At 38.6% G+C, this 22,868-nt stretch overlaps 1 protein-coding gene across 2 annotated transcripts in view; it reads right to left on the reverse strand.

Moving 5' to 3' along the window:
* The window catches only part of LOC104997979 (chromosome unknown open reading frame, human C21orf91), a 33,621-nt gene that overhangs the window by 10,279 nt on the left and 474 nt on the right, over positions 1-22,868 (reverse strand). For both annotated transcript variants that reach the window (XM_010852959.1, XM_010852958.1), the window contains exon 2: positions 21,888-22,021. In XM_010852959.1, the coding sequence (XP_010851261.1) occupies positions 21,888-22,014 (127 nt within the window). In that variant the 5' untranslated portion in view covers positions 22,015-22,021. The remainder of the gene's footprint in view (positions 1-21,887; positions 22,022-22,868) is intronic.

Raw genomic sequence — 22,868 nt, forward strand, 5'->3', positions numbered from 1 at the left:
CTGTCCATGGGATTCTTCGGGCAAGAATACAAGAGTGGGTTGCCATGCTCTCCTCCTGGGGATCTTCCCGACCCAGAGATTGAACCCATGTCTCTTATGTCTCTTGCATTGGCAGGTGGGTTCTTTACCACTGGTGCCACCTGGGAAGCCAAAAGAAAGTCATTATTCTTTGCTGCTAGTTTTTTTTTTGGTTTTAAAAATTTATTTGGAATGTTCAGAAGTTGTATTAAAAAAAAAGACAAAAAAATGAAACAACAAATTTCCCAATGTGCCCCAGAGCTTTAATAAGTCAATATAATAAATGTTTATTTGAAGAATAATGTGGGCTTTTAAAGTTAATGATTTTTTTTAATCCAATCTTTCTTCTCAGTAATTTATGTAATAGAACTTTTTGTTCTCCAGAAATAATATTTTAAGTTTTACTTAAATCCCCACCCAAATGAATGTTTGGAGCCCAGTAAACACATAATTATATGCGTACTGGTAATCAGCTGAGATGAAAAGCAAGTCAGAGAACAACAATATTCAATTTACTATGAAAATATGTAAATGTGCATTTCAGATTCAGACACTCAAGTGAAAAATCCCCTATAAAAGACAAAAAAATGTCATGACAGGAAGAGTTCTGAATGTGGGAGTATTTCTACTTAGATGTCTCATGTGCTTATTCGCTCAGTCATGTCCAACTCTGTGATCTCATGGACTGGAGCCTGCCAGGCTCCTCTGTCCATGGAATGCTCCAGGCAAGGATACTGGGGCAGGCTGCCATGCCCCTAGAGGTCCCAACTGCTCCTTACATTCACCCTGCCTCTTCCTCCATTCTTGCACCCACACCCAATCCCCCTCCTGAGTCTGCCACACCCAACTGCTCAAGGAAGAAATCTGGGTGTCCTCTTTGACAGTTCCTCCTTGCTCCCCATCCCAGATGTTTTACTGTCCACCTTGCTAGACTTCTTCACCCTAAAATCTAGCATATTTAATATTCCTTCACTCCATTACCACTCCCACTACGTTATTTGGGTCTTCATCACCATCCCCTCTCTAGTTCTTCCTTCCTCTAAGAAGCCTTTTCTAACCAGTTACATCTTAGCTAATGGCACCAGATTTTAAAATTGCTTGTTCACTGGCCTTTATCTCCTGCTAGATGTAAATTCTGTGAGAAAGAGCACCATCTGTATTATGTACATCCTTATTATCATAGTGCCTAGCACATAGCAAGTAGTCAAGAAAAAGTCATTACATGAATAAAGGAAAATTAAAATTGTATTTAAAAAGCAAACCTAAAACTTATTACCAATTATTATTTGAGGTCTACTGCAATGAAGTTTTGCCCATCTGCAAGGTAACTAGGCTGTGCAGTTTTGCAGGCTCTCAGAAGTTAACTGGGCTTCCCAGGTGGCACAGTGGTAAAGAATTCCCCTGCCAATGCGGGAGACCCAAGTTCAATTCCTGGGTTGGGAAGATCCCCAGGAGGAGGAAATGGCAACCCGCTCCAGTATTCTTGCCTGGGAAATCCCATGGACAGAGAAGCCTTGTGTGTTATAGTCCATGGGGTTACAAAGAGTTGGATATGACTGAGCGAACACACACACACACAGAAGTTAATTAAAGACATCTTCCAGTGAAGTTACTCCTACATTTGGTTTAATATGACATTAATCCCAAGAACTGATGAGTGGCACTGATATATAGAGATGCATTCCAGTGGCATCATTCAATCTGCCAAATAAAATCAGGAACTTGTACTCAATTACTTATTTTTATTATAAATATATATACTGTGAATATACAAGGCTGTTTTATGTAAACTGTAGCTCATTCATCCAGATCTGTATCTATATCTTCTTTAGCTCACTAAAAATTTAGCCCTCTCAATTTGTATCAACAATATATGTGTCATTTTATAAATTCCTGAAGTGATTTTGTTTTTTTCACCTCATCAGTTTGAATTAATATAAGAGAAACAACCACTGTTATTATCAGAGATCCCAGTGAGTTTTCCAATTGACTTTATAAATTTTAATTGCATTTACAAGTGTTAACAGCTCTGAGCACTAATTTGTTTCTTCAGAAGCTTTTCAAAGGAAATGAATCTAAATGCAATTAAATGAGTTGGTACTTTTCAGAAACTGAGTTACAAGTAATTTCCAAACCAGTTTCACAAAAACTGTACTACAACTTCCTAATAAAACTGAGGACCAATATAATTGACAACCTGCTGCTGCTGCTAAGTCGTTTCAGTCGTGTCCGACTCTGTGCAACCCCATAGATGGCAGCCCACCAGGCTCCCCCGTCCCTGGGATTCTCCAGGCAAGAACACTGGAGTGGGTTGCCATTTCCTTCTCCAATGCATGAAAGTGAAAAGTGAAAGTGAAGTCGCTTAGATGTGTCCGACTCTTAGCAACCCCATGGACTGCAGCCTACCAGGCTCCTCTGTCCATGGGATTTTCCAGGCAAACTGACATCCTAAGTATTAGGAAAACTTTAAAACTTATCACACAGATGGCTACGTAACTTTGGGTCTTGAGTTCCTGATTAGTAGAGAACCAAGACCTTACTTGGCAACCATAATTGACAATATTTTGGAAATTTATTTAGGTGGACATTTCTGTATGAACAGAGGTATTTTAAAAAATTAAGCTGTTTCTATTCAATAGTTTTCTTTATAACATCTTTCCCCACTTCCATTTCTGATTCTGTTATACCATTCTCACATACTTTGAAAACCCTCCCACTAACCCATCTGCCATGCTATCTCCATTTCTATTCTTTAAGTTCCTTTCTAGGATCAATTTGCTTTAAGAAAACTTGGTTAAAGCCATAAAGGGCAAAAGCCACTCAAATGTAGACCTTCTCGTTTGCTTATCATTGTCACCCTTTTAAAATGAAGATGTTTCCATGCATATATTTAATATGTTTATTGTAGTAACAGTTTGTCCTCTCACAAGATGATACTCCAAATGGCACTAAAAAACAGCCACAGAACCCCAAACACTTAAGTTTTACGACATGTCCCATCACCTTCTGCTTTTCCCTTTTAGCCTCTTGAAGATCTTATTTATGGGTTGGTGGTAATTAGAGAAGCAAAGCAATCTTTTCCTGCTGGTTCCCCAGCTGGTCCTATCAAACAGTACCATCTCTCAGCCGACTACACTGATGTTACATGCCTTATTTTCACAGGTTCTCGACTCCTATCATCTGACTGCCATATGCATATTTACTCTGCAATTAGTCTTCCTTCTGAATGTGACTGCTATATTTCATTTCTCAGTCAAAGGACTGGCTTCATATAATTTGGTATTCCATAGGTTGAGCAAATATAATACAACCAACTGTTGGATGTAAAGCTGTAATACCTGTTATCATATCAGCAGGAGGCTGGAAAGCTCTAAGGGAGTAAGCATTTTAACTTTTACTACAGCTTCAAAATAAAAAAATAAAAAATTAGAGAACTGGCAGTATTGGTTTTCCAAATGGTGGGTTTGTGTATTCTTTCTTAATTTTAAAGTAAAGCAAGATAATTTAGTTATGATTCAAGTTTCAGGTTAACAGGCTGTGAAGAAATTTTAAGCACACTGCCTCCAGACATAACCAACATTTGTGCAACAATTCACAGTACTGCTTCAAAATCTTTTTTTATGGAGGCTCACATTTGCCCAGCATAAAGAGTTTTCCAAGAGTTAAGGTGTTTCTTCTTGTGATGATCTTATCCTGGTTGCTAGGAATGGGAGAACAAGCATCTACATGATTATGTGTTGCCCATATTAAGCGATGTTTATGTACATCTTTGTTGTTCCATCATGTCCGACTATTTGTGACCCCATGAACTGCAGCATGCCAGGCTTCCTTGTCCTTCACTATCTCCTTGCTCAAACTCATGTCCATTAAGTCAATGATGCCATCCAACCATCTCTCCTCTTGCCCTCAAATCTTTTCCAGCATCAAGGTCTTTTCCAATGAGTCAGCTCTTTGCATCAGGTGGCCAAAGTATTGGAGCTTCATTCTTCCAATAAATATTCAGGACTGCTTTCCCTCTTTAGGACTGACTGCTTTGATATCTTTGCAGTCCAAGGGACTCTCGAAAGTGTTCTCCAGCACCGCAATTCAAAAGCATCAATTCTTTGGTGCTCAGCTTTCTTTATGGTTCAACTCTCACATCCATACATGACTACTGGAAAAATCATAGCTTTAACTATATAGACCTTTGTCAGCAGAGTGATGTCTCTGGTTTTTATTTTTTAATATGCTGTCTAGGTTTGTCATAGCTTTTCTTCCAAGGAGCAAGTGTCTTTAATTCACGGTGGCAGTCACGGTCCGCAGTGATTGTGGAGCCCAAGAAAATAAAGTCTGTCACTGTTTCCACTTTTTCAGTAAGTGTTAATTGTAAAGATGGGAGCAAACAGCTAAACTCTATTGAAGAAAGAAGGAAAGGAAGGAGCTGTTATGCCTTTGTTTCTGAGGACCAGGTTTCCATTTCTGAAAAAAGGAATAGAGGAAAAGTTGGGCCTTCCCTGATGGCTCAGATGCTAAAGAATCTGCCTACAATGCAGGAGACCCAGGTTTGATCCCTGGGTCAGGAAGACTCCCTGGAAAAGGGAATGGCTACCCACTCCAGTATTCTTGTTTGAAGAATTCCATGGACAGAGGAACCTGGTGGGCTATAGTCCATGGGGTCGTAAAGAGTCAGATATGACTGAGTGACTAACACTTTTCACTTTTCTGGAAGTAGAGGTGGCATGCCCACAGCTTGAAGTCTGGATCCATACTGTAGCAAGTTCTGTTTAGCCTATAAATGTTTTTCAAAAATTTAGATTTACTTACAGTTTTCGATTTCTTGGTTTCCCTTAAAAACAAAATCAGAAGATCTGACAGCAAATGGCTAGTAATGAGAAGCAGCTACTGCCTGAAAATTGGGCAACTGCTCTTCAACAGTCCTTATCTTTCCCTTTGGGAGTGTGCAGGTACTTGTGACTTATCCAGCGGCAAGCACAGCCATGCTGGTTAGTGATTCTCACACTGCACCAAGACTCTGTAATGATGTAGGTCTGGATTGCTTCTGCATAGGTAATGGCTGGACACCCCAAGTGACCAGGCTCCTCTGCATTTGATGATCAAGCAGCAGCCAAGCCATGATTCAAGAAGAGTGATCACCTTTAGATCTACTGCCAGTCACAGGAAAGCAGTGGGAGGACGCTCAGATTATCTAGGCTCTTACTAACGAAAGGCAGATTAGCCTGAAGGTGGGAAGCGAGGATGAATAGCTGGGGCACCTACTTCCTTAAATCTGCAACAGGACAAGCTTCTACCTCTTGGAAAATTTTATCAGTTGTGCTCTGTGCCCAGTGGGTTCTGTGGTTAACAGTGCTCCATTCCCCTCCCCCTCACATCACTTAAGAGTCTGTCGTGTTCAAATACCCAACATACAGTTTAAAGGAACAGGGAATTGCTTATCTCTGCCTTGGAAACAGATGGAATTATTGGAAACTGTACTAAGCCAATACACCGATGGGCTCAGCAACTTGCTTTTCCAAATTTTGAGAATCATTGCCTTAAAGAAAGATATACCAACAGGAGGTCTGTGGACAGCATATTTCAGTTTAGGAGATGTTTATGACAAAGGTTTTTGGGTGTGCGAAGAGAAGGATTGAGCAGTTAGTCAAAGCAGCTTATAATCCAATAAATGAATTATAAGGGCAAATTTCAATCAGCAAAGAGTTCAGAAGGTTGATGTTAAAAGGCAAACCTCAACCTCAAATAACCAAGGAAGCCACAGCAGAACTGAATTCTTGTAATGATGGATGTATAAACTGCAAATAATTTATCAAAAAGAAAACCTTTCTCAGTGAATTTTACTTTTTCATCATAACAGTTGGGAAACTGGAGAAACACACCTACATAACAACTGTTTATTACTAACTGGGTACAAAAAATAACAAGCTACACTCAATCCTGCTCTCAAATTTAGTTACCTATTTTAACGAGAAAGGTCCACTAGAACTCTCTGTGACAGTGGACGTGCTCTCGCTCTGTGCTATATACAGTACGATAGCCACTAGCCTTATGTGGCTACCAGGCACGTGAAATGTAGCAAGTATGACCAAGGAACTATGTTTTACTTTTAACTTTAATTAACTTAAATTTAAATCACTACCTTGTGGCTAGGTTACCAAATTGGACAGGGTAGCTTGTCCATAGATAATTGATGAAGTACAAGGGTATTTGGAAAAAGAATACGAATGGAAGTTATCCATCTTTAGGATACTAAGCTCACAGTAGCACAGAATATAAAAAGCTAAAACTGCTTTTCTAGCACATTAAAAATACTATGTTTAGACTATAATTGTTAAGTGGCACAAAGAATTAAAAGTTATAAAAACTTGTAAATAACCCAGTTGACCTAAGTAACCTTCTACTTATTCCATTTTTCTAAGTAAAACTTTCCCCCAAATAGGCAAAGTCAAAAAGATACACATTACTTAAACAAAAGATAAGTCTAGAAAAAAGGCATTCATAATACATGGATGAACGAGGATAAACCATTATGAAAAAGGAAATTTATGAGTTCAAAAGTAAGAAATGTGATAGCTATGTGAACTCTGCCCTTTATCTCCTGAACTGCTGTCTGCCTAGTTAAGGTTTTGCCTGATTTATTTTCTTACAAATAAGAAAAACAAAATAAAAGCTGTCCTGCAGCTATTTATAAAACATGTTTTATATCTCAACTTCTTTGCATATATCTGAATCATTGTTCCTGAAATTTTAGTTGACTATTCCTTATATAATGCTTTACAGCAGCATCTAATAGAGATTTACTAGCAAGTGAATTTCAAGTCATTTATAATTCAATTACTACTATAGGTAGTAAATGGTAAAAATTAAAACTGATGGGAAAGCCATTTGATTAAACAAACTAAAGATTTTTCAAAAAGGCAATAATTGATGAATCATACTAAAAAATGCTAAAAAAGATTGTGACTATGTACTATAATTGAATCACAGCATTTCTAGAGTAAAAGGAACTTTGATTTACAGAAAGGGTTTGGAGAGCTAGTGTCCAATAAAATCGTTCCATGATGAAACAATTATAAAAATTACAGTCCAATGCAGTGCAACCTTTTTTATCCATTAATATGAAAAAGATGTTTCTGATATATTAAATTAAAAGACCAGTTATAAATGGTATATATAGCCTGATTTCATTTTTAAACACAATTTACCATGTATACATGCATACTCTACTGCAGAAAATAATTTATAAAACACCAAAAATATTAAGAGATTATTGGTAGATACGTGGGATTGTAAATCTTAAAATTCTTTTTGTTTCCTGTATTTTGATTTTTCTGTAATAGTTTGTTTTTTCAATGAAAATAAAAAGAGATGGAAAGAGAGAAATTTCATTTCAATGAGAGAAAATCTTTCATCATTTAAATACTGAAAATTTAAAACATTTTTTAAAAAGCCTATAAAGAAATATTTTGGTTTGGGAAAGAAAACAGTGTGTCTTAGTGCAAGACAAATCAGGTTTTAAGTTATATACTGTATGTTCCAATGTACTAAGTAAAACAAAAAAATTATACTGGAATGATAAAAGATACACAGTCCTAAAATATCCCAACATTCTGAATATTTTTAAGGTTGAAAATTTCCTTAGGCTAACAATGTATCTAGCAAAGGATAACTTTCAAATCAAAGATTCCCCTCCTCCGAAGTCAGATTATAACCACTGCATAGTTTTATCTGGAAATCCTTGTTGGAGACCCAAAGACTTGAAAGGCACTGAGGGAAAAAGACACTGACGTGTGAACACAATTCGTATTGTTGAAAGAAACTGGGGAAAGGATTAGCTTTGATTGTTGCTGTTTTAATTGCTCAGTCTTGTCCTAGTCTTTGTGACCCTATGGACAGTACGCGGCCAGGCTCCTCTGTCCAGGGCATTTCCCAGGCAAGAATACTGGAGTGGGCTGCCATTTCCTTCTCCAGGAGTTCTTCCCAGGGACTGCACCCACATCTTCTGCTTGGCAGGCAGATTCTTTTACCACTGAGCCACTGAGCAGGGCAGCTGCTACATGAGGGAAATTACAGGGGCTAGAGCAGAAAAATCTACTGAAAACCAAATCATAAAAAGGTAAACTCAGGGGACTTCCCCAGTGGTCCAGGGGCTAAGACTCTGCACTCCCAATGCAGGGAGCCCAGGTTCTACCCCCGGTCAGGAAACTAGATCCCACATGTTGCAGCTAAGAGTTTGGATGAAGCAACTAAGACCCAGTGCAGCCAAAACTGAGGATAAAGTCAGACTTCAATGTATGTAAAACACTGAATTATTTTGGCAATGGAAGAGTTGTTCAATACACAAATGAGTCAGAATAATCTTTTCAGAAGACTTCATCTTTTCAGATGAGATGAAAACAAAACACTTCTATATTTTAATTTAAATCAACATGAACAGTTGCACCACATGCTGCTGATGTATTTACCAAAGAGCTCCTACACTTATTATCTTTTTGTGATCTTTGAAGTGGTCCTGTGAACACTGGCAACAGTGTAATTTATCACTTCTATTTAATATCAATACAGGTTGCTGCTGCTAAGTCACTTCAGTTGTGTCCGACTCTGTGCGACCTCATAGACAGCAGCCCACCAGGCTCCCCCGTCCCTGGGATTCTCCAGGCAAGAACACTGGAGTGGGTTGCCATTTCCTTCTCCAATGCATGAAGTGAAAAGTGAAAGTGAAGTCGCCCAGTCATGTCCAGCTCTTCGAGACCCCATGGAGGCAGGTGCATACTAGGAGGAAGGTGAAGTCAATTGTGTTTAAGACACAGGGAACTAAATAAACAAAGTATGGAAGTGAGAAAGAAATGGAGGAAACTAGAGGAAGGGAGAGACAGTGGGCATGGATGATTGGCTTGTAGAGTGCCTTTGAAGAGGTAATAAAGGTAGCCAGTTAAGTAGATACCTGGTCATGAAATGTTTCATGTGTCATGTTAGGCAGTTAACAGTCTAACCAGAAGAAAATGGTAAGGAATCAGTGAGGAGTTCTAAGAAAATTAATGGCATATCAGATTAGCACTTTAAAGACCCTTCTGGTGATACTGAGAGAACTAGGGGCGTGGGGTAGTGACGGGGATGGGGGATCAAGTCTATAAACCTGACTAAGCGGGTCTTGAGGTGGTACTGTAAGAAGGAATAAAAGGCATACAGCTCGAAAAGCAGAGCTTACGTAAGATTTCAGCCACAACCCATCACCTCAACTGCACAACTTTACATGGAAAGTCCTGAAGAAACTGGAACCATTCATTCGCAGGGCAGTTTTTCAAAGTTTGGTCCCGAGACCACCTGCTTAAGAGTCAGCTGGGATTCCTGGTAAAATGCAAATTCTGGTACTCAACTGTAGATCTATTGAAACACAATCTCTGGGGTATTGGGCCTGGAATTCCATGTGAACCAAAGATGAAGGAAATAAAAACACATGTGTATATGGAAATAAGGAGATAAATTTAGTCTAAGAAACTTAAATTCAAGATACCTGTGCTGTCGTTCACTCAGTCATGTCTGACCCTTTGCTATCCCATGGACTGTAACATGCTAGGCTTCCCTGTCCTTCACCATCTCCTGGAGTTTGCTCAAACTTATGTCCACTGAGTCGGTGATGCCATCCAACCATCTCATCCTCTGTTGCCCCCTTCTCTACCTGCCTTCAGTCTTTTCCAGCATCAGGGTCTTTACTAATGAGTTGGCTCTTTGCATCAGGAGGCCAAAGCATTGGAGCTTTAGATTCATCAGTCCTTCCAATGAATATTTAGGGTTGACTTCTTTTAGGATTGACTGGTTTGATCTCCTTGCTAAACAAGGGACTCTCAAGAATCTTCTCCAACACTACAGTTCAAAAGCATCAGTTCTTCAGGACTCAGCTTTCTTTATGGTCCAACTCTCATATCCATTGGAGAAGGCAATGGCAACCCACTCCAGTACTCTTACCTGGAGAATCCCATGGGCAGAGGAGCCTGGTAGGCTGCAGTCCATGGGCTCGCTAAGAGTCGGACACGACTGAGCAACTTCACTTTCACTTTTCACTTTCATGCATTGGAGAAGGCAATGGCAACCCACTCCAGTACTCTTGCCTGGAGAATCCCAGGGACGGGGGAGCCTGGTGGGCTACCATCTATGGGGTCGCACAGAGTCGGACACGACTGAAGCAACTTAGCAGCAGCAGCAGCAGCTCACATCCATACATGACTACTGGAAAAACCACAGCTTTGACTATATGGACCTTTGTAGGCAAAGTAACAGCTCTGCTTTTTAATATGCTGTCTAGGTCTGTCACTGCTTTTCTGCCAAGGAGCAAGTGTCTTTCAGCATCTAAAACACCTGTAGAATATCTAAATGGAGAAGCCCAGAAGGTGGCTGGATAAATAGGTCTGGCATTTAAAAGAAAATTGGCCTATGATATGTTTATGGAGTTCCATTAGCTCATAAAGGTATAGCTGAAGCTCATGCAATGAAAGAAACAGATAGTGAAATATGAGAAGAAAAGAAAAACAAGGACAGAATTCAACAAAAGAGTGTTTCAGGGATCTGCAATAGCTAATGAACTAAAGAAGAAGAAAAGAGGGCAGAAATAAGAGGCCGGAGCTATTTTAACAGAGAACCCAAGGAGCTGAGTGTTTCAAAGAAGAGGGAAATGTTAAATGTCAGATTTTGAAAATGGCAAGGACATGAAACTCTTTATTGTATTGACAGCTAGGAAGTCACTGGTGAAAGCAAAAGAGGAGGCCAATTACAGGGGCATTGAAGAGGAGGTAGGGAGGAAGGACAGAGGAGACACTGAATGGACACTGCTCTTGCGAGAACTAGCTTAAGGGACAGAGAGGAAAGCTTTCCCCCTTGGTTTTTTTTCTTATAAATACAGGAGACAGGAGCATTTCCGCCATTCTAATCATCTTTTCGGTCAATCTGCCAGGTTACGGAGAAGATAACTGTAAGTATGCAAGATGATGTGTCATTATACGATAAAACAAATGAAGGCAAGAATAAATGAAGAGTGGGTGGTAGAAAAGAGAGACAGGGTGTAAGAAACATGAAATTAAATTATGCTTTAATTAGTCTCGACTGAGAATTGTGATATTTTAATTTCTTTCCTCAGATACTTATGACTGCTATTTCATTTGGTTAGCAAATACACTGGTAATCAAAAACTAAGTTTTCTTAAGAACTGTCTTATACATTACATAGGAATTATTATACTGTATTTGTTCTACTTTGTAGTATAAATACAGCCAAAATGTTGACTGACATTGAACTGAACTTGATTGTTGACATACTGAAATTATTCCAATGAGTCAAAGTAACATGGTCAAGGTTATGAAGGATACTTTAATACCACCAGACTTCCTCTATGTGTGAACTCTGTTTTCACAACAGACTAGCAATTATCATTTGCTAAATTAATGGCAGATATTATTTCATCAGTTATTGTGAGTTTTAGATATTGAAGATGTCATTCAAGTGTATTTGAATAGCACTCTGGTGGTTGGAAGGCGCTTTTACTATTAAATTTAATCTCCATTTCATGTAGGAAATGAACACTAAGTGTGAATTTTAAATAAGGTAATACATGGAAAAATATAACGGCGACTGAATTTATTCTTCATAAAAGGCAAATGTCTCTATATTGCCTTCTAATATATCATATAACTTATTCTTGTTAACTGTATTATCCTTAGCTACCAAGCAATTGCTGGCACACAGCAGTTGCTTAATTAATATTTACTGAATGAATGTGTATAAAAATCTCTATGAACATAGCTTTGAGATTCAGATTTTCATGGGTGCCACAAACCATTATTTTGCCTTGCTGTTATACAGCTGAGACAGTAATGCCAAAACGCTAACTGAAATAGATACACTAGTTTAAAATTATTTGTAAGCAGTCACTGTTTTCCCTTATTACAAACTATAAATCCAAGGCTCAGTGTTTAATGGGCTTATTCCCTTTATCAAAATCCTAATAGATGGTGTGCCAAACTGGATTAGAATGATTTAAATTCATTCTAACTAGAACTATAAGTGACAGCATTTTGATAATTCTGCAATGTTACTTGGCCACTTGGATTTCAATTACTTGTTACATTTTCCATGTTAACACCTTACTTGAAATTCACAATTAGTGTTACTATTCTTTACAAGGTAGAAATTAAGGTGCTGGAAAAGTACCTTTGAACATCTAAAGTGCTATATAAAGTTATGCTGTCTTACCACCTACTTCTTCTCTTTCTAGGAAGTATTCCAGGCTCACCTACCAAAGGAGATAGTGTGTAATTCCAGGATTGGTGCTGATAATTTCACTTTAGTTTGTACTGTCTGCCTCCACTTACTCAGAACCTATTCCCCCTTGAGGGAGGCTAATCAGGCTAAGCACTGTTACTTGAATGGCTGGAAGGAAGGAGAGCAGTGTCAGAACACTGCCTCATGACGAGCTGACACCTGTACGATTCCGTAGCAAATGTCAGTCTACAGTTCAGCTTCCTCATGTCTTCTGGGCAGCAAGACTGTCATGTGTGTGTCTCTTCTTCCCAGCCCTTCCCTCTTCTCTGATGATCTAATCTATGTGCTGTGAAGACTATATTTTCTTGACAGACTATTTAAGTTACAAACTATATGGAGACTGTATCATCCTACTGTCTTTGGTCATGAAAAATGTCTCCTTTTGGATATTCCACCAAATGTGTATTAATTAAACAGCATCACAAGTAGAAATAGCTTTTAAAAAGCAAGCACTTCTTGGGACCCAAATTTTCTTCCTTGCTTGAACATTCACATTGGTGTAATTCATCTGTAACTTTGACTAGAAGTTATTTAGTATCTCTGAGATTTCTTAAGAGTTCATGTAATTTTCGTTGGAAGCAGAAATGATTTAGGCACTTGGACTTTTGGGATCAGGTTTGGACTTCCAAGCGGTGTGATTCTAGATTAGCTTCCCAGACTCTCTCCTTATCGCCCTCATTTATCAAATTGGGATAACCTAGCACCTATCTCATATAGCTGTATTAAGAATGAAATAATGCATGTGGAACACAGAATAGCTGATAAATACCTATTATTTAGATAAGTCACTTACCTAAAAGTGTAAATCTCTTAAGTATTTGACAATTGGACTAGCTTCTCCTAACTAGAGAGTCATTATTTCATTTCTTCCTGAGTAGAGAAATTTACCTTTGTCTTCTTTCTTCACAGGCAGTATTATTTCGTATGCAACAGGAAAATTATTTCTGGGCAGCTGATTTCTCTTTATCAGCTTTCTAGTAACAGCTATTATAAAATTATTTCAATCCTGAAAAGTGTATCCCTTTACTGAGAATAGATAATTTTGACCTAACAATTTAAAAGATTTCCAATCTAGATTTAATTTGTTTCTGGATAACTCATAAAACATTTCTTTTCATCTCTGCCAACACACTGGGTGGAAATGAATTATGAATTTGAATCAGAATGTCATTTTTATCTATTGTAACAAATACTTTATTTATAATCGTGATGCTTCTATTAATAAGATACGCTGGTAATATACTGTTTGTTTTCAACTTTAAATCACTGATTTAAAGAGCATACTTTTATCACAGACTTAACAGGCACTCCAGATCATCAAACACCTTGAAGGGGTCATCATCATGAGCAAACACCACTCTGCTGAGGTGTTCAGAATAATAAGATTTGCAGCATGTAAATGAATGTAGAAACTCCCACTCTAAGCACAGTCCTGTTTAAGACTTCTTGCTCTGTGGAGAAAAAATACTGTTTTCTATCCTCCTGATTGCAAAAAAATAACCAGATATTACTGCTAATATTATTTGCTACATTTTTCTTTTGAATATAATACAAAGTTCTATTAGTAAGAGTCACAAAGCTTTTAGGAGACTCTAGAAAGATCTCAGACAATTCTGTGCAAGGACAGAAAAATAGCAGAAGAGTTTCACTGTGGGCAAGATTAAGGGAAAAACAGAAAAAAAAGACAGTCCTCTACAGTCTCCTTTAGGCTAATTCACTCATCAATCAAAGATTTCAAGTACTCATTCATAACTTCTGGCCAATCCTCGCGCTACTGCTAAGTATATACTAGTAAATAAAGGAGGCTCAAACTCAATTCCTTAGGGAGCCAGAAATGGAGGAGGGGGAGCACAAAGAAACAAAGAAATAAACCAAGAGTTACAGCAACAAATTATACCAAGTGCCATAAAGAAAAGGGTGCTAACAGGAAAAGAACACGGGGGTTGACAGTGGTGTTGGGTGGCAGAGAAGGCTGCTTTGAGAAGTATTAATAACTTTTTAAAAGTTAGGGCAGGCATGTTCTTGCTGTGGCACCACCTCTCAAGTATTTTAGCCAGGCATGTATGTCTTCACCTTTTCCATAGTTCACTTCCAACCCCAACATTTTTTATTGCAGGGATGGAGGGGGAATTAGCTTATTTATTCACTCATTCATTTTGAAAAGAAATATACGTAGTATAGGATAATACTTTACCTTTAGACATGCAGTGTGAAGTAGTTATGGGCTATACAAGTGAGGATGTCTACAGATTAGGTGCATATACAGATGTGTAGTTTAGGGGTGGGGAGAAACATTCTGCAGCTTCATTCTGAGTATTAAGAGCAAACAAATAAATCTGAGCACCATTGCTTATGTTGCCAAGTATTCTTGGAACAAATGGCAACAACTGGAGTTCAGCCTTCTGAATTAGATTCTGGCACAATAATTTCAAGATTAAGAAATGAAAACACAAAACTGCTCTTACTGGTAACATTTGAGAACCAGTATGACCCAATGAACTTAGGTATCTTGCCAAGAAAACCCAACTAGTAAGTGGCAGAGTCAAGATTCAAGGCCAGGTCTGAGTCCAGGGCCCACATGGAGCAGAAGGGGAGCAGTGGCAGATGTACCCAGCTGTAGAAAAGCAATCTTCCCTGGAAAGGTGAAAGAAAATTAGAGACACCAAGGGAACATTTCATACAAAGATGGGCTCAATAAAGGACAGAAGTGGTAGGGACCTAACAGAAACAGAGATATTAAGAAGACATGGCAAAAATACACAGAAACTCTACAAAAAAGATCTTCACAACACAGATAATCACAATGATGTGATCACTCACCTAGAGCCAGACATCCTGGAACGCAAAGTCAAATGGGCCTTAGCAAGCATCATTATGAACAAAGCTAGTGGAGGTGATGGAATTCCAGTTGAGCTATTTCAAATGCTAAATGATGATGCTGTGAAAGTGCTGCACTCAATATACTAGCAAATTTGGAAAATTCAGAAGTGGCCACAAGACTGGAAAAGGTCAGTTTTCATTCCAATCCCAAAGAAAGGCAATGCCAAAGAATACTCAAACTACTGCACAATTGCACTCATCTCACACACTAGTAAAGTAATGCTCAAAATTCTCCAAGCCAGGCTTCAACAGTACGTGAACCGTGAACTTCCAGATGTTCAAGCTGGATTTAGAAAAGGCAGAGGAACCAGAGATCAAATTGCCAACATCTGCTGGATTATCAAAAAGCAAGAGAGTTTCAGAAAAACATCTATTTCTCCTTTACTGACTACGCCAAAGCCTTTGACTGTGTGAACCACAGCAAACTCTGAAAAATTCTGAAAGAGATGGGAATACCAGACCAGCTAACTTGCCTCTTGAGAAATCTGTATGCAGGTCAGTAAGCAACAGTTAGAACCGGACATGGAACAACAGACTGGTTCCAAATAGGAAAAGGAGTATGCCAAGGCTGTATACGATCACCCTGCTTATTTAACTTATATGCAGAGTACATCATGAGAAACGCTGGGGTGGAGGAAGCACAAGCTGGAATCAAGATTGCCGTGAGAAATATCAATAACCTCAGATATGCAGATGACACCACTCTTATGACAGAAAGCAAAGAAGAACTAAAGAGCCTCTTGACGAATGTGAAAGAGGAGAGTGAAAAAGTGGCTTAAAACTCAACACTCAGAAAACTAAGATCATGACATCTGGTCCCATTACTTCATGGCAAATAGATGGGGAAACAATGGAAACAGTGACTGATATTATTTTTTTGGTCTCCAAAATCACTGCAGATGGTGACTGAAGCCATGAAATTAAAAGACACTTATTCCTTGGGAGAAAAGTTATGACCAATCTAGACTGCGTATTAAAAAGCCAAGACATTACTTTGCCAACAAAGGTTCATCTAGTCAAGACTATGGTTTTTCCAGTAGTCATGTATGGATGTGAGAGTTGGACTATAAAGAATGCTGAGTGCCAAAGAATTGATGCTTTTGAACTGTGGTGTTGGAGAAGACTCTCGAGAGTCCCTTGGTCTACAAGGAGATCCAACCAGTCCATTCTAAATGAGATCAGTCCTGGGTGTTCATTAGAAGGACTGATGCTGAGGCTGAAACTCCAATACTTTGGCCACCTCATGCAAAGAGTTGACTCATTGGAAAAAGACTGATGCTGGGAGGGATTGGGGGCAGGAGGAAAAGGGGATGACAGAGGAGGAGATGGCTGGCTGGCATCACCGACTCGATGGACATGAGTTTGCGTGAACTCCAGGACTTGGTGATGGACAGGGAGGCCTGGCGTACTGCAATTCATGGGGTCGCAAAGAGTTGGACACGACTGAGCGACTGAACATATGTATAATGAGCAGTAGCATTAACCATTATATTTTATGTCCTGAGATGGGTCAGAAACTTGAAAATTCTCATAGCTTTTTTGCAACAAGTTCATATGAGATCTGGCTGTATGCCTATCCTCAGAATACAATGCTTCTTTTGTAAAAATCCATTCCATTTTAAACTCCTGTGCTAGAAGAATCACCGGAGCTTTACTTGTTGGTCTTAGTTGTAGCTCAAATAGTTTGCTTTCAACATAGTAACCTTCAATTACTAGAAAGGCCTCTCTATCGCTGATCTTGGTAGGTGGACACTCAAATGTCTTTCACCCCTTTCTTTGTAAAATACTGATTTTATTTGGAGCAGCTTCTCCTGAAAGGGCAGTGGAATGTATAACAAATTGTTAAGGAGGACTTTAGGAAAAGCTCCTTTATAGATTCAGGAGAGAAGGCTACTATGTACCTTTTGTCAGATGCCCCTTCTATTCTGTCTGAGAATAAGGAAGCAATGGCTGGAGTTCCAGGAGCCATCCTGGCTCATGAGATGACTGTTGATGGCAAATATGTGTTAAAGAAAGTGGATTAGTAAAACAGAAGCAGCTTGAGTCTTTCTGATCATGGAGCTACCACACAGACTCCAGATTCAACTTCTTTTACTATGAGATATGTAAATATTCATTCCATATCATTTCATCATTATTATTTGGATTTTCTATTACATATAGCCAGATCTAATTTCTAATGGGTATCTTTCCAACCAAAATTTATGTATGATCTCAATTTTAAATTCATCCTAAACTTTAGAAAGTTTGAAGTTAAAAAGAGAAAAAATTGGGAGTAACTAAAACGAGGCCATCATAAAATTAGGACAGGGAAAAGAATCTGGAACCTGGCTCCTCAGATATGGCTTGTTAGCTTACTAGATGTGGCTTAGCCTAGCTTTATCTTTTTAAAGAAACAGTCTATAAAGTAATCACCAATTAAACCTATAATTTCACTTCCACCCCTCCTAACTCCTGTCCAAATAAAGAGGTTTTACTGTTAGAGACATTTTAAAAGTGTTCAAATTTATTTAAAGTGACATTAAAAGGCAGTTAAAAAATTAATTCTTCATCTGTACTTCTAAGTATAAAGACAGCTAAGCTAAATTCAAAAGTCACATCAGGCTTTATATTTAAAAGTACTCTTTTAGCTAATAACAAGGCATGATGCTTGTCATTATGCAAAGCGAGAGAAAGAGGTTAATGCCAGATGGAGTTAGCAACATACAGCCTCCCTATCACAAGTAAAGTGGTGAGCCTTTACTCAAGTGGAAAGATGCTGACGTGTTAGAAGCATGCTGATGTGTTAGAAGCAAGACAAAGGGAAGAGCTGTTGACATGCTTTGGGTAGTTAATAATCAGTCCTGACTTCCAAGCTAAATCACAATATGAGATTCAAGCTGCTCCATGACTACTGGCCCTGGGAACAATGTTTTGGTCAAAGACTCAGAGAATCAAGGAAAAATGAGATTAAAAGTGAGCATTGGGTCCACCAGTGCCTTAACTAAGAGAAAACATCTACAGACTTCTTGCTGGAAAGATTACTAAGGATCTGAATTCGGGTCTGTTTCTAAAAAACTTCCCAGAAGGTTCAACCAATTAGGGGAGAATGAACTCTGAGATGGATTTTACAGTCTAGGATGGACTGGTTTGAAATGCTTACTTAATTAACTAGCAAGATCAACTCACACTGAAAACTCTGGCATAAGAGGAACTGATCTCTGTCTTATAAAAAGCTCCTCTCTACTGAATAAAAAGGAAGTCAATTATTAGAGGAGGAAGGTAAAAATACTAAGGGTTTCCCTGAACACTTGGACAGTAAAAAAATCTGCCTGCAGTGCAGGAGACCTGTGTTTGAGCCTTGAAGAATCCCATAGACAGAGAAGCCTGGTAGGTTAGTCCACGGGGTTGTATAGCGTCAGACATGACTGAATGACTAACACATACATAAACAAAAATACTAATTATTCGCACAGTATTTTGGCACAAAATGAAAACTGATACTATGAAGTAACAGACTGTAGCCCTGGATCTCCCCCACCCCCTATCTTTAGTTTCATTTCTGACTGTGCTATATTAACAGCTGAGTTTCATGACTGGCTCCTGACTACCCTGGGCTACCTTCTTCCCAGCCTTAATAGCCTAGGGATTGGTCATCAGTAAAGAACTTTAGAAAGATTTGAGTACCATGCACTACGATGCACATTAATGTATTTGATTATACATACATAAAATGTTTATAGTGTCTTGGCGCCAAGGACAGGTCATAGTATTAAGAAGTTTATGCATCTTTCTCCTACTCCTAGAAGTAGACAAGTAATTCCAATGGTGAATTATATGTCCCTCCCCACTCCTTGCCCAAATCAACTTCCTTAAAGTGTATTTCTTAGGTTCTTGAAGTATATCACCTCTGGTTTGAAAGTATATGAAATGTAGGTACTCATTTCTTTGTAAGTACTTTAAAGACACAGAAAAAAGGCAACTTAGAGCCATGCTCAGAATATGAAATCTTTCCTACAAGATTAGTTTATTTCTTTCTTCTTTCATTTTCATTTTATAAATATATGTATGCACAGTTTTAAAAATCTGATTAGTTTAATTTTGATTTTATGCAAGCAACATTTGATTAGGCTAGTTTTGATCTGACATAAACTACAATCCAGAAGGTGTAAGATATTAATATTTGTGTTTACTATGAATCTGTGGACTCAAAAAATTCCAAGAAAATTTTTAACTAGCCTCTTAGGTGAAAGATGAATAGAAGGCTTTAGAGCAAACTTGGCAATTAGAAAGCTAAGAAACCAAGTGAGAGCAACATTACCACACTACAGAAAGGTTATATCAAAGGTAGGAGAGTTAAATGTCACACTTTTTAAAGTCCCACTTACTTATCGAACATTTATTGATTGGTACTGTGCTTAGAATTTGGTAGGGGACAAAAATGTTCAAAAACATTTTAAAAGGTTTATTGACATAAACAAAGAATATAACTTGTTTCACCTTTTTTTTCATTGACTTTTAAAAAACTTGTATACTGATATAAAACTTGAAATTTTGTGGGATTCAGGGCTCTCATTTCCCTTCTTTTCCCCTAAGATTTCTAAGATTAAAAAAAAAAATCTCATATTAAAATGGTTATAATGCAGAAGCTCATCATTGTGTTAAATATGAAATGTATTATATTTGTGAGACTTAGGAATTGACTTCAGATAAGTTGAGAAAAAATTTAAGTCTAAAGTAATTTTCCCTAGGAAAGTTTAATTGGCATTACAAATATAAAATCTTGAGTGTATGTAGAACATAAGGAGAAATAGTTCTAATTCAAATTGAGAATTATTTTTGTCTTTTAAGTTAAAGATAACTATATTTCAACATTGTAGGGCTTATGACAAGCTTATACATTGAGAGAGGTTTATCAGAGATGAAATATTTATAAGGATGGTACCTGAGAAATATCTGTATATTCTCTATACAGTGATGAAGAATCAGTTAAAACACATTAAAAAACAACAACAACTAGAAAAGCAAATATGAAAGTTTAGGTTTCTTCAGAAAAATCTTACCACAGCACGAACACCACTAATGATAATGTAGCAGGAAACACTGGCTAGGAAAAGTTGGCTGGCTGAATATCAAGGACAGCGATTAGTATTCAGGAAAATAGGTTTCTATTACCCCATCAACTAAAATAACTATCGACAGTAGATCAATGGAATTAAAAGGACATATGCTAGAACTAGATTGCCAGGCTTCCGCAGTCGAGCACTGTCATACATTGCTGAGCAACTTCAAAGTGCAGTTTCTAGGTCTTGAAGGTTAGGCTCCATCAACTTTAAAATGGATAATAGTAGCCATCACAGAGATATTTTGAGTTGAATAACATAATCCACAGAAGGTGCTTAGTGCAGGGCCTGGCACGAAACAACAGCCTGCCATCACCACCAGAGCAACCCTCAACAGTCCCGCTACCTGGTTGTGTTTTCCTCAATGTAAAAAACTTTGGGCTGAGTCATTTCCAATGTCTGTCCATCTAGAACAAAAATTTACAATGGAAAAGAATATACAGGGCCAATATTGTTTTATGCATTTTATGCAATCCACAGGAAATCCATGTTCTTCCACAGATTAGCATGTTTAGCAACTACACTTCTGAGTACAATGGCAAAACTATCACAACCAGTATCTTAAATGGAAAATGAATGTCATATAATTAACTCTACATGTTTTTAATAGTCTATTTATAGTTATAATTTTGACTTTTACTACAAAGTATCTAAATATATTAATTTGGTGCCTATAACAATGTCTGAAAAACAAGTCTTAAGAGAAATCTCAAGGTAGATAATCCTATTTTTTTTCAAATGGAAAGAACATTTGTTATCTCCTACTTAATAAACAGAACCAGTAAAGAATAAAAATTAATCTAAAGGTCTAACAAAATCTCTCTACTGGTATGTTATCAGAATATTAAGATCCTTTTTTGTGTGACATAAATATTTAAAAAAATCAGCATTTATCAAGGTAACATCAAGATTAAGGAAACATACCTTACATGTTTCTTGGAGGCAAACTACTAATACCCACAGACACATTAGCTGTGCATCAACCTAAACACTTTAATAATAGAGATTTTAAAAAAAGGTATTTGGAGAACTCATTTGTGTACTGTTAGAGATACTACTGAGAAATTTTAAAAGCCCTTTTAGTTTAAAAATTATTAAAGGCGTGTGTGATCATTGAAAAGTTCTCTAAAAATTTAAAAATGTGCTTCAGATAATGAGCACTGGAGAAAAAATTAAAGCTCACCTCCATTATGTACGAGCATGGTACAGCCAAAACAATATAGTTATATTTGCCTATCAACGTAAATGTTTGGTTATGTTAGTTCTTAATATTAAAACACACAGATCTGTTAAAATCTGACAACTCAATAAGCTCTCAAAACAGAAAAGTTTAGCAGTCACTACTCATTTTTATATTAGTAAAACTGAGTTAATACTGTGGGAGTAAAAAAAAAAAGTTTCTCTTAAATTCATAGCTGTGCTACCTTCAGTTTCATTTCCAGAAACCCTTATCTTTAACAGATTTCCACTTGACACAATTTGCAATCATTCAAGAAACTAGTTTTACCTTATAACCAGAGTTCAGCATGAAGTAGTTCTGTAAAGTTCACGGCATAAAATGAACCTATCCAGTGTCCTTACCGTCAATATTTAGCTCAAAACAAACGTGGCAGAAGGAGAGTGTTTCTTTGTCTGTTCCCAGTTTACAAACACTGCAGATGTTGTCATCATTCAAATCAATGCTTACAAACTGCTCCTCTTCGTTCATAATGCCCCTATTAAGAAACAGAAAAACAAAGTTACACAATTTCAAGAACTTGTCATCACGGCAATAGTAGGAACTTCTAGGAAAGAGAAGGATGCTTTTCAGTTTATCTAAGGCAACAGCCTCACGAAACAAGCATCGCCACACTAATACTTTTACCGTCCAAGGACACAAAGCTAGAAAGTCCAGCCGCAAGTGACACTATGCCCAAGCGCCTTTTTCGGTCCTGTGTTGTATTTAGTTGAGGGGAGCTGATGAAGAGCAATTTTCGGGTATTCTAGACCGCTTCCATCCCCGACCAGGCGCAGAAACAGCTTAGCAGCGCGGCCTCTCCAGCTACCGGGGTCTGTCAACCTACTTAACGCTGTTGAAGGGAGGACGAGCGACGCGCTCGGGACACCGCTCTCCTTACTTCATTGTGGGAACCTTAGATGCGTCTCGCTAGCTCGGCGTAGCGAGATCTGCTATTCCAGGTCCGCGGCAGGCAAAATGCACGTGGAAAAAGTGAACACTAGGGAGGGGTCCGCCGCGTCCCCGGCATCCGCACGGAAGATCGGGCAGCGGCTCAGCGGAGCCGCTCGGGCACGGCCGGACGAGCCGGGATGGCCAAGCCCGGCCGGGGGTTTCGGCGGGGGGAATCCCAGAGCCCGGCCGGCGGGAGCGTCGCGTCCCCCGGCCCCGCGGCTTCCTCCCACCCGGGGAGAAGGCGTTAGAGAGCTCCAGCAGCCGGTTCGTACGGACTCAGCGCTTCGGAGAGCCTGGTTCCCGCCCGGCCTCCGGCGTTTGGGGGCGCGCGCCCGCCCCTCAGGATGCCGCGTCCTTCTCCCCGACCGTCCGTCGGGGCGCCCCGCGTGCAA

This window comes from Bison bison, unplaced genomic scaffold (genome assembly GCF_000754665.1).
Source record: "Bison bison bison isolate TAMUID 2011002044 unplaced genomic scaffold, Bison_UMD1.0 scf7180017864318, whole genome shotgun sequence".
Classification (NCBI taxonomy): Eukaryota; Metazoa; Chordata; class Mammalia; order Artiodactyla; family Bovidae; genus Bison; species Bison bison.